This window comes from Papio anubis, chromosome 10, assembly GCF_008728515.1.
Source record: "Papio anubis isolate 15944 chromosome 10, Panubis1.0, whole genome shotgun sequence".
NCBI lineage: Eukaryota > Metazoa > Chordata > Mammalia > Primates > Cercopithecidae > Papio > Papio anubis.
The window spans coordinates 18,741,648-18,754,611 of NC_044985.1; the positions used below are offsets into that span (position 1 = coordinate 18,741,648).

Here is a 12,964-nt window from a genome sequence, read left to right on the forward strand (position 1 = left end):
TCACTTCTTACCCATTAATGCCATGGCTTCCTGGAAATGAAAACTTAACAGAAGCTGTCAAATAACCTGTTCCAGTGCAGTTTAATCGACCTTACCATTTATCAAAGAATGCCGGCATGATAGAAACCAAAGCCTGCTTTCCCTAGAGAGACATTTTAAATGTTTTTCAACTACTTTGATCTCATCTTCATCATGTACAGTAAGTTTTAGGAATGCAGAATTGCAGTAGTAATGTTGGGATTAAATTTTTATTGTGAAGGCTTTGAACCACAAACAAAATTTTAAAAGCTCATTAGTAATTGAAAATGATAATCTTGCTGAGGACTCATTTTATGGCTATAATAACTAAGACACAATGAAATATTAAAATATTATACAAGAATTTGGAGTAATATTGTTCTTTCATTTTTATTAAACTATAGAAATTCTTTGTACAGTTGTAGTGAATAAAAGGGTTACCATTAGGATTAAAACACAAACAGACCAGCGCGGCGACTCACACCTGTAATCCAAGCACTGTGGGAGGCTGAGGCGGGTGGATCATGAGGTCAGGAGTTGGAGACCAGCCTGACCAACATGGTGAAACCCCGTCTCTACTAAAACTACAAAAATTAGCTGGGCGTGGTGGTGCCTGTAATCCCACCTACTCAGGAGGCTGAGGCAGGAGAATCGCTTGAACCCAGGAGACGGAGGTTGCAGTGAGCTGAGATCGTGCCACTGCACTCCACCCTTGGCCACAGAGCAAGACTCCATCTCAAAAAAAAAAAAAAAAGATTAAAACACAAACAAAAAAACTGTTTTATGTTATGTTATGTTATGTTATGTTATGTTATGTTATGTTATGTTATGTTATGTTATGTTAGATGGAGTATTGCTCTGGCTGTGTTACCCAGGCTGGAGTGTAGCAGTACGATCTTCGTTCACTGCAGCCTCCGCCACCCGGGTTCAAGTGATTCTCCTGCCTCGGCTTTCCGAGTAGCTGGGACTACAGGCACATGCCACCACGCCCAGCTAATTTTTGTATTTTTAGTAGAGACGGAGTTTCACCATGTTGGCCAGGTTGGTCTCGAGCTCCTGACCTCAGGTGATCCACCTGTCTCGGCCTCCCAAAGTGCTGGGATTACAGACATGAGCCATCATGTCAGCCTGTTATTTCTTTAAAATTGTGATAAAACTGTTAACAGTTTTTGGAGGTTTAACAGTAAAATACAAGGTGCAAAATAATTTCATAGCCTGGAAACGTATAATTTATTGAGCCTTATTTGAGAGTACTATAGTTTGTTTCATTCATTCATTTGTTTACTTACATAACACATACTTAATGTGCCAAGCACTGTATAATGATACAGATAAGGGCTTGGCGTCATCTCTGTCATTGTTTTTTATTAACAACATCCTTAATCTTGGGGTGGCTGCTTTGAAATGGTGACTTGGGTAGCTGCTTGAGTTAAAAATGAACTTTTTTCTTTCATATTGGGAGAGAAAACATGCCTCCCCAGGTAAAGTGCTTAGAGAATTCAAGGTTTTTAGTAGCCTTATATTCCATCTTCATTTTAAGGGAGAAGATATAGAAAGAGTCTTAATTTTAAAAAAAAATCTTGGATCACTTGAGGCATTTGGTAGTTGCCAGTGTCAGCTGGTGGATGTTTAGTGATACTGGGTCAGGTGACCAGAGTTGCCACAGGACAGGGGCATGAGTGAGTCTTAAGAGTGGTTGGTATATGTTTTCCCACGAACACATGGCAAAATCCCAGAGGTTATTCTCTAACAAGTAGATTCAGGGGAAGCAAGTCAGAGATGCTTGCTGGTGGACAGGTCCGTTGTAGTTCTTAAGAGGCAGTGCAGCATAGTGGGTAAGAGCCATCAGCCCTGGAACCAGACTGGGTTTGAGTCCTGTAATCACCTCTGAGGTCTGTAATCACCTCTGCTAAATTATTTAGCCTCTCTGTGCTGTGATTTATTTGTAAGAGGGGCATAGGGATGATCATATGCTCCTCAGATTGTCTTGGTAGGATTAAATGAATTAGTTCATTTAAAGTGCTCAGCACACTGCCTGGCATATAGAAAGTTAAGTAAGTAGAGGAGGTGATATCAGGGTGGCTGTGGTGATGGTGATCCCTCCTCCTCATCATGAATCCCCTTTTACACTCCATGTCACACAGTCAAAGAAGGTCAATCTTTGGCAGATGGGGTCAACAAGAAATAGTAGGTCAGTCGTATTTACTGGTCACTGTAATTTGAGAACTGAGGGAGAATATCTTCTTAATTATAAGTGTGACAACTTCGTATCCTACCTAGAGTATGCTCCACTAATGACTATCACCAGTAACAATGGATTGAGGACTGTGTCCAGTAGTCTATTGAGAGCCCATCAGCATTGGCTCATGTTCTGTTAGCTCTCCCTTAGGGAGGAAGGCAGACTTCCCTCACTGCAACTTTCCGTTGTATTTGTAGCAGTCCCTCCAGTGAATGGAAGTCACACATGATGCAGGTTCATTCAGTGGGCATTTCCTTTCCTGTAACCCCTCTATCACAGTTCTCTCTCCATGTCTTCACAGAGGGCAGTGGGGAATACAGAGGGTTTGAGAGAATGCACCTAATTCAGCGGTTCTCAAATGAGGGCAGTTTTGTCCCTCCAAGGGATATTTGGCAGCGTCTGCAGACGTTTTTGATTGTCACACCTGGAGAATTGCTGCTGTCATTCAGGGAGCAGAGACCAGGGATGCTGCTAAACATCCTACAATGCAAGGACAGTTACCACGACAAAGAATTACCTGGCCCAAAGTGTCAGTAGTGCCGAGGTTGAGAAATCCTGAGTTAAGTCACACTAGAGGGCCAGGGCTTCTGTGCTTGGCCAACTACAATTACTGGTGATAGTTAAATGCTATCTAGATCGTAGTCGGATTCTAGCTGGCTTGATGACACAGGCTCTAGGCAAAGAGGCTGAAATGAAAAGAAATACTGAGGAGTATTTCTTTATACTGAACATTGCCCCTTCTCGCTGGCACGACTGCCCCCTTCTGCGTGGCTGGCCTCTGGCACTCTTCAGAACTCTGGAGAGCCAGTTGATGCATTAGACTCAGTGACAGAACAGGTGACTGACTCCCGCTGTCTGTGCCAACTAATGATGTGCCTGTGACAGACTGAGTCATGCCGACCATAGGACTGCAGACCGCAGAGGAGAGTGCTCTCATGACCCTTTGGATAAAGCAATAAAGCTTTGCATCACCTGAGGAGAGATTTCTTTGGGAAGGATGAGAACATTTTCCACTGAAAGGCTTTATTTTACTTATATATTTAACAGGCGGTTATGCAGTGCGTATTATGTGCCAGCCAGTGTTCAAAACATTTTATAAATATTAACTCATTAACTCCTCTCCACAACCCCAAAGCTGAAGTGTTGTTTATGTCACTCTTTTACAGATAAGGAAACAAGAATGCCAGAGGTGGGACTCAAACCTAGGAACTCTGGCTCCAAAGTCAGGCCCTTAACCACTGTGTTATGGATGAAAGACTCTGAACTTCACCCTTGGTTTATTTTTTCTACCCAGGTTCTTGACTTCTGATTGGTCCCATTGAGACATCAGGGAATTAAACAGTCCTGAGGCAAGCCCTCATTTTATCAGCTTCTTATTTAATATCTGTGAACCTCAGTTTTCTTATCTGTAAAATGGACTCACATCTACCTCATGGGGAGGATGTGAAGATAAAACAGTTGTCCATTTTGCATTGCTATGAAAAATACCTGAGCCTGGGTAATTTATAAAGAAAAGAGATTTATTTGGCTCAAGATTCTGCCACTGTACAAGAAGCACAGCACCAGCATCTGCTTCTGGTTCAATGGGCATAATGGAACAGGCTGGTGCACCTTTGACGAGGTTCGCTGGCTGTGATCTGTGCTGTTTGTGACCACGTGTATTTATTTCATGGTCAGATCACTGCATCTGCTCAGGGACAAGTTTGCTATTTTCCAGGAGAAAGGAAGGTTGCAACTTCCCGTTTGTCTTAACTCAGGGCTTTTCTCAGTCCTGCTACCCACGCTCTGCACTTTTCCCCTGGCCCACTCCCAATTCAGAAATGGGTCTGGATTCTATTTCCATGGATGGTTATGCAGTCACCCATCTGCTTTTCTGACACATACAAGTCAGTATATCTTTCTGTGATTATGAATTTTTAGAGGAGAGAGTCTTGTCTACAAATAGTAAATGCATCCATAGGGGTGAAGGAGTTCCTGTAATTTATCCAGAGAGAAGTGCAGTACTCTTTAATGTGTAGTCAGATGTGTGAGAAAGGGAACCAACTCTTAAATGTAAGAACCATGAGAGTATATCCCCAGCATCTAGAATAATATGTGGCACATAGTAGTAGCTTAATAAATACTTGTGAGCAAATGAATGACTTTAATCTTTACTTTAAATATTTCCTAAATCTGATTATAGTCAATTCTGGGTTATGTAGCAGACCTGAAAATCTGGAGCTGTAGCTTTTATGAAGTGTTAGTGTATGTAACTAACAGAATTGAACACTTTTAAAAAACTGGGACATACTAGAGTATGCAACACGAAAAATAACGAACTTGATCCAAAGGCTACTTTGGGATCTTGCTGCACCCTTGAGGTGTCATGCTTTGTATGAGAAACTATGGTGCTGTAAGGAGGAATTCAATGTAGTGCTATAGCAGGATGCTAACAAGGAGTTTTCCCTGTTGACCAAGTAGCTGGAAATAGTTATACCATGTAACTTATGTCAGACTTGCATTCTACAACAGACTGATGTATTTAGTAGGATCTGGGCCAGATGAAGATGGCCCTTGTCATCTTTCAGATGTGGTTTGACAGATCTTTTGTACCACTTCAGAAACATTTGAGAAGTTTTATTCTCCATGATGAAGAGAGAGCAAACCAGACAGATATGCAGAGGCCATAGAATTTTAAAATTGTCTGCACTTTCTTTTACAGATCTGAAGAAAACCCTTGCTGTGTTATTAGATAACATTTTGCAGCGCATTGGCAAGTTGGAGTCGAAGGTGGACAATCTTGTTGTCAATGGCACCGGAACAAACTCAACCAACTCCACCACAGCTGTTCCCAGCTTGGTTGCACTTGAGAAAATTAATGTGGCAGGTAAAAATAGCAATTCTCTGCCCTGATATGGAGTCACACCCTGCTTTGGACCAAGAAGAGAATAAAGGAGAGCAGTGGTTCTTACTGGAACCCACATAATATAAATTCTATAAACTTGGCATGGCCATTGTAAAGAGAAGTCTAAATTTATTTTTTAATAGCAGATGTTAAAATGCTTTTTTTAGTTTTATCATGATGCATAATATTTGGTGGTTTCTGTGACACATTTGCTCTTAATGAGCTGCTGGAATTCACTTGTAAAGAGAAGATTCATAGCATGGATTAAATGAAATATAGAGGTTATTTTGAGAAGCACATGCCTTTTAGAGTTCATTCCTCCTCCATACTCCCATCAGACAATTTTGAAAGTCTGTTACATATAATAGGTTCTCTCCTCCCTGTTGTCAAAAAAAAAAAAAAAAAAAAAAAAAGAGCCACCATTGCAGAAAATGCCTCCTATGTATATATGGAGAAATAGAAATTATGAAAATGGCTTTTAGAAGATAAATGGCCCCTGCCTAATCCTAGGCGGATTCTGTAGCCACTCATGTACACCACCATGCGGTTCCCACTGGAAGGCATTTTGTTTTGCCCCTTCTGGAAACTGGAATATTGGATGAGAGAAGGAAAATTGACTAAAAACAACACCCAAATTATATGCAGCATGTTGTTGCCTACAGCTCACATTAGAACCCTCCCTCCAAGTCCCCCACCATCACACTGCTCTGAGGTTAGCCTCTGGGTCTTTGTGCTTGAGCCAGGACTGCTCTTGTTAGGGTGACCACGATTTTCTGGGGAACCAGGACAAAGTGAAGAGCCTGAAGATTAGGATTCAGTGGTTTGGGTGAATGGTTGTGAACAAGCTGTCTATACTTTTGGTGGGTGGTACCCAAACTCTGGTTAATAGATAAAGTAAGTAACTAGGTTACTTTTGACATCAGTTCCTGCTTTAAAAAAAATCTTGTTTCATATACTTTAAGCTTATTTATTTCCCTTTCCCTTTTGCTTGTAAAAATTCACACACTTAAGTGGGAGAGATTCTTTTCCTTTCCCACCTCGCAGTGTCAGAACATTTAATTGTTTTACATTATGCAGGCTGGTTGTTATTACCTTTTTTAATGTTCTTTGCCCTTTAGCAAATTTTAAATTGCAAAATATATTTCTAATAATTCAAAGTATCCAACCAAAGTTATTAAAAATAACTTTTAATTACAACACCGAAGCAGTGTCATCTAGGCCATAAATCCTGTCTTCCTTGCAGTTTCCAACAGCTTCTGTAATTAGACAAGAGAACCTCCCACTGTGTTTAGCTGCTTATTAATAACTGGAACCATGCCTCTTCAGTCTCCACTTGCCACCCTTGTACCCAGTAGAAAACGCTACTGGAAAGGCTCTATCTGGTTCATCACTGTTTGGTGTCGTATTTCTGGAGATGGAATGGAGTGTTCTGCCTTTAACTTTGCTGTTCCCCACTGCCTCTGAAGTCCTGTGGCTTGTGGGCCCCTATGAACACATCTCCTGTCATTCTTTCCCCCAAGGTGGGATCTTGCTGCCTCTGACTGTCCTGTTTGTTGCAAGGCTCACAGAGACTGCTACCTGGGCTTTAAGCTGCAGAGCACAGGGTAGTGGGTGCACCTCCAAGAAGGAAATGGGAAGGACTTGGTGACTACTTCTTTCAAATGAAATTTGGAAACATACCAGCCATATGTATTGAGCTAGTTTACCGCTTAACAAGTATCATGTTTTCTAAGCCAATGGCTCTGAGTGGGACTCCTCTAAATGTGCCACTGGTGCTGTGTTTTTAATAATAATTTAAAGAACCAGAGTGTTCTTGTTTTTTTTTTTTTCCTTTTTGGGAAATCGGAGCAAATTTAGTGTTACGCATTTAATGAATAACCTCATTCGCATGTCTTTTCATCTTTCAGGTATGTGTGGGACACAGTCCATACCATCATGATTTTTACTGGGTAATTAGGAAAAGAATACACATGCATAAAACGACACAAACCATAGTTGCTATAAAGTAGGGGTGACTCAGAAAAAAATTTGGAGGCAGGGAAGGAGAGGAAACTAACATTTAGTAGCTGTCCAGTAAATACAAGTTCCTCTTCCTGACCCTCCAGTGTACATGATTTTACTTAATCTTCTTAGCACCTCTGAGAAGTGTTTTCATAGGTTTTGTTGAGTTTAAGTGCTTGGGAATGGGTAACTGTTGGTACTGGAGTCCGCTGAGCTCAGCTTAAGATCTGCTAGTGCTATGTAGAGAAGAGATTCTGAGTGTTAGCTCCATCTCTCCTTCCATTTGTAAATTATCATAAAGGCATGCGTCTGTAAAAAGGTGCTACCATTTTCTTACCTAGAAGAGAGCTGCCAGTTTCCTAGATTTAATCATCTGTCTCATCAGGTGATTTCTCTGTCTCAGGGTCTGCTCTCAGGCTGATGTTTGCAAAAGCTGGTCCGTGTGTGTGTGTGTGTGTGCGTGTGCACGCACGCATGCATGCTTGCAGAGGCATCCCTTTCATAGACACTGTCTTGGTCAGAGTGGATATAGATATGCTGGGCAGCCTTCTTCATTTCCCCCAGAAGGTGGGTAGTCCTTTGTATCTTGTCAGTCAACCACATATTTTTAAAAAACGGTTTGCCATGTCTATAGAGTACCAGAAAGAAGGATGAGGACTTAAGTGAACAGTTCTCATTTATGGGCAGCCCTTCCTTGCTTTTCCGCCCTCTCTCTGATCCATGACCATGCTGGTGTCTTCAGACCCCTCTGTCAACCTGAGTTGTGGGAGTTCAGTTTTATGGGGTTCCAGTCCTTGCTGAGTGAAGTTTTTCTCTCTCCCTTCCTGAATGGAGACATGTGGTAATTGCTCAGAAATGTTCTCCCTGGTGTGTCTTTACTGCTGACTCTGGTGTCTTATTGCTCACTGATGTTTCTGATTGCTTATTGTTGTGTCTTATTGCTTGCTGATATATCTTCTGGTTGGCTATAAACTGTCTCTAAATTGGGTACCATAGCAATTGAAGAAGGATTCCCTAAATTTAAATTTATTTTCTTTAAAGGGATAGCTGTGTGTGTGTGTGTGTGTGTGTGTGTGTGTGTCTCATTTTCTGTCTCTAGCTGTGTGCTGTGTAGCTTTTATCCAGTATGGCTTATCTTCACAAATTTATCACTGAGGGATTTTTTTAATGTGAAAGTAAATTTGCCCCTAGAGAAATTTAGTTGGAAATGAACTTTATTAAAATCAAGAAATCAGATTGAACTGGATTTTTGAGCTCTGTTTGTCTTATTGGAGAGAAAGGGGACTCAAAGGAATGAAAAAGTGGATTTTTAAAATCCCCACCCTTCCACCAATCACACAGTAAATAAATTTCTCCGTATTTACTTTCTGAAAGGGTTTGAAAGGCCTTCGTCAAAATTCTCTCCTTTTAGAATGCTGCTTTCAATTTGAGAAAGACCCATTCTGTCTTCAGTTTTGTGATCTTAAATGAGGAAGTGGAGTGAATAGGATTGGATCTGTGGTTCTTTGCCATCTACCTGAAATGGGGAAAAGGTAAAAAGTGTACATATCTGATAATGAAAGTGTTTGCCTTCTAAGGACTGAGACAGTATCTGATTTATCTTTGCTCTGCCCATAGTGTCTTGATTGTAGCCTTACCTGTTGAGGATAATTCAGTAAATATTGCTCACATGGATTGGTTTCTATCGGAGGGAACAGCATTTGGTTTCATCACCCAGAGGAGTTTCTTACGGTTCGTCTTCTCCATTTACATTTGTGGTGATTTGCCTGGAAGTCGGACTTTGTATTTCATTTCCATAGTTCTCAGACCTTAGCAGACACCACCTAAGAGTAAGACTGCCTTTTTGTTGGTCAGGACTGAACTTCCCATTGATGGTTCTGGAATGTGGAGGCTTCATAGGATGTGATAGTTACAATTCTACATTGTGATATTTTAGAGGACAACAACATTGTGCAGCCTCTAATAAATGTGCATGTGTACACATTTATTTATACTCTCAATATTGAGTTGTCATCCAACGTCAGCTGAATAACTGGTCAGTGTTGACTGTTCCCTAAAAGCCAAAACCATAATGATAGCATCCACGTAGTGTTGTGATGACTTAATAATTGCGAGGTCACTTGGGAAGCAGAATCACAAAATCAAAGGTACAGGTATAACTCAAGCGACTGTTTCCTGGTATTTAGTCCAAATTGAACTTCGGCAACCCTGCATTTTTTCCAAAGTCAGTAGCAATATGGAACACTTTCCAATATTTGGGGTTGAAGTGCAATGTATTTGAATTTGGAAGCTGTTCTTAAAAACAGCAACTATTATTATTATTATTACCACCATTTGAAAGTTGAAAATGAAAAATGTCCCTGCTGAGTTCTAGGGCTTGCATTTGGAAGTGCAGTTTTCCCCCTTTGTGCTGCTAATGGACCTTGAAATTTAGTTGCACCCGTGCTGTTTCCTTGTATGTGTACCTGTGTTACCAGTTTGTGTTGAAGTAACACCTGAAGTGTCCCAGCTCCAACCCTGGGCAGTAGCTCAGCAGATGACTTTCCCAGGGTCAGATATTGGCATGTCAGTGAGATCCCAGATGCTACTGAGAGATGGGAGAGAGATGAGATTGCAGGTGCTTTCCTATTAAGTTGAGCAAGAAGCAGATATGCTCTGTCCATTTACCTGTCATTTTCTGTTTTGTTATTTGCAATGGTAACAATAAATGTGTGGACCCTTGTCAGAAGCTATTCTTTTGGTATCTTTACAGAAAAATGCTTGTCTTTGTTGGTATGGTTTTCACTTTGTGTGGTCAAGGATATTTTGATTTTTATTTAGAAGAAGAAAAACATAGTTCAGAAGTGATGCTAATCTTTGAGGAAGTGTATCTATAGCAGTGATTAACAGCTGTGGGTGATTTTGCCCCCAGGGGACACATGGCAATGTCGGGAGACATTCTGGTTGTCACAAATGAAGAGGTGCTATTTTCTTTCTTTCTTTTTTTTTTTTTTTTTTTTAAACAGTGTCTCACTCTGTCACTCAGGCCAGAATGCAGTGGCACCATCACAGCTCTCTGCAACCTCGACTTTCCATGTCCCCACCCCCTGGCACCTCAACCTTCTGAGTAGCTGGGACTACAGGCAATGTGCCATCATGCCTGGCTAATTCTTTTTTCTTATTTTTCATAGAGAATGGGGGGTCTTGCTAGGTTGCCCAGTCTGGTTGGGCTCCTAGGCTCAAACGATCCTCCTGCCTCAGCCTTCCAAAGTGCTGGGATTACAGGCATGAGTTGCTGTAACCAGCCTATTTACTTCTAATAAATGAAGACCAGAGATGCTGTAAAAAGCATCCTACAATATATAAGACATTGCCCACAATAGAAGTATCCAGCCCCAAATGTCAATTGTGGCAGGTTTGTGAAATTCTGATCTATAAGATACTGTTAGAATCTGGTGCCAGCAGATATTTTCACCTATGGTTAGTGCAGAAAGATGCCTGAGACACTGAAGTTTCCTGATAGGCCAGCTGAGACCTAAAGTTCCTTTCACTTTTGCTAGCAAGGCTGTTCACAAGCCCTGCTCCCACTGCCCTCTAACCTCTACCTCATTTAGCTTTGCCACTGGTCTAGGAGGCCTCCAAAGAAAGAGATTTTAGAAACTCCCAGAAGACTATTTTAGGATCTTGACCTTAAGGAGCTTCTTTCCTGGCCCACAGTGTGCTTTTGGCAATGTGCATTTTACTTCTGCTTCTATAGAAGGTAATTATTTCTTCTCATGAAAGGGCCACTAATTCCAGATAACAATGATACAAAGTAGTCTTAGAGAATGGGTTTAAATTGCAGAACGTTTTAGAAGAAATTCTTTGTTATTTTAAGCAAAGTATACAATTATCAAGATATAAGAGAGTAAATTAAATAAGTTAAAGAAAACAAGACAGGTCCCCAAAGATCTACTTTACATCAGAAAATACCCTTCACAGCATACTTGGAGCAGTATTGAAGACAATGAGACTAGAGAGTTAATTGGGATTTGTGAAGCATTTTCAGTGTTAAATGAAGGAGTTTCTATTTTGTTCCCTGGGGGGTGGCAGTTGATGAGAGGTTTAAAGTAGGAGGATGAATAGGTGTGAGGTCTGTGTTTCCAGAGAATAATTACTGGCCATGTGGAGTGAGATGCATATGAAGAGGGAGAGAGACTGCAGTTAATCTCCAGTTAGGAGAATGCCTTGGATTAGACACGTTCCTACGCCCCGGGAGAAGGAGAATTTGAGACCATGTTAGGGTGGAGCTGGTGTGATGGGGACACGGACAGACTGTGGGAAAGGGCAAGGGAGAAATTGTCATAATGATTTCCAAGGGTGTAGCTTGAAGGATAACTGGGTGACTCATTATTGAGGAAACAACTCAGCAGAGAGACAAGGTTCCATGAGGACTGTAGCCGCAAGCCATTTGTTTCAGAATATCGGCTTAAAGGCAGTTGAAACTTTGGTGCTAGTGTTGAGGGGATGAGGGACAATGAAAGGCAGCATCTGTGAAACCAGACTGGCCTGGTTCAAATACTCGCTCCACCATTTCATAGCAGTGTGACTTTGGGTAAGTTTCTTAACCTTCCTCTGGCTGAGTTTCCCCATTTTTAAAATGGGAGAAATAATAGTAGTGCCCATTTCACAGTATTGTTAGGAGGTATATTAATCCATTTTCATACTGCTGTAAAGATACTACCTGAGACTGGGTAATTTATAAAGAAAGGAGGTTTTACTGACAGAGTTCCACGTGACTAGGGAGGTGTCAGGAAACTTAAATCATAGTGGAAGGGGAAGGAAGGCACGTCTTACATGGCAACAGGAGAGAGTGAACGAGAGAGCAAAGAAGTGCCACACTTTAAAATCATCTCCTCTCCCGAGAACTCACTACCATGAGAATAGCATGAGGGAAACTGCCCCCATAATCCATTCAGCTCCCACCAGCTCCCTCCTCTGACATGGGATTAAAATTCGAGATGGGATTTGGGCAGGGACACAGAGCCAAACCACGTCAGGAGGATTAGGTGAGACCAATAATGTACTTAGAAACATGCCTGGCATAAAGTCGGTACTGTATGAGCATTTGTTAATTACAGTTTAAAAGTTACATATTTGGAATATTGACATAAAAATGGAACACTGTAGTGACTACTTATTTGGATATCACCACTAGTCGTGAAATTAATATTTGTGTAGCGCTTTATAGATTAGGAAATAATTTTGTATATAGTATTTCACTGGAACACTTTAAATTTGAAGTTGCCAAATTAATCTTTTTGTGCCTCTGTTGTCAATATTTGGCCCATCACGAAATTCATGTTTTGTCAATAATCTCTTGGTTGCAAGAGGCCAACTACCTAGCTTATATTAACTTAAACTAAAAGGGAACTTGGGGCTCATGTCATTTAAAAGTTTGTAGGATGCTGTGAGAGATTCAGACACGGGAACCATCTTCAGGAACCTCAGCTGTGTCCTCTCAGGTATTGGATATTGTCAGAAGCCATTCTTTTGGTGTGTTTGCCGAAAATTCTTGTCATTGTTGGTATAGTTTTCACTCTGTTGTCAAGAGGGTTTTGCTTTTTATCATTAAGAAGAAAATATTGGGAGGCCGAGACGGGCGGATCACGAGGTCAGGAGATTGAGACCATCCTGGCTAACACGGTGAAACCCCGTCTCTACTAAAAAATACAAAAAACTAGCCGGGCAAGGTGGAGGGCGCCTGTAGTCCCAGCTACTCGGGAGGCTGAGGCAGGAGAATGGCATAAACCCAGGAGGCGGAGTTTGCAGTGAGCTGAGATCTGGCCACTGCACTCCAGCCT

General features: G+C 41.3%; 1 protein-coding gene across 7 annotated transcripts in view; it reads left to right on the forward strand.

The window, feature by feature from the left end:
- The window catches only part of MGAT5 (alpha-1,6-mannosylglycoprotein 6-beta-N-acetylglucosaminyltransferase), a 326,803-nt gene that overhangs the window by 140,995 nt on the left and 172,844 nt on the right, over positions 1–12,964 (forward strand). For 6 of the 7 annotated variants that reach the window (XM_021924276.2, XM_021924275.2, XM_021924278.2 and 3 more), the window contains one exon: positions 4,959–5,123. The exons of the other annotated variant lie outside the window; for it this stretch is intronic. In XM_021924276.2, the coding sequence (XP_021779968.2) occupies positions 4,959–5,123 (165 nt within the window). The remainder of the gene's footprint in view (positions 1–4,958; positions 5,124–12,964) is intronic. 7 annotated transcript variants of the gene reach the window in all.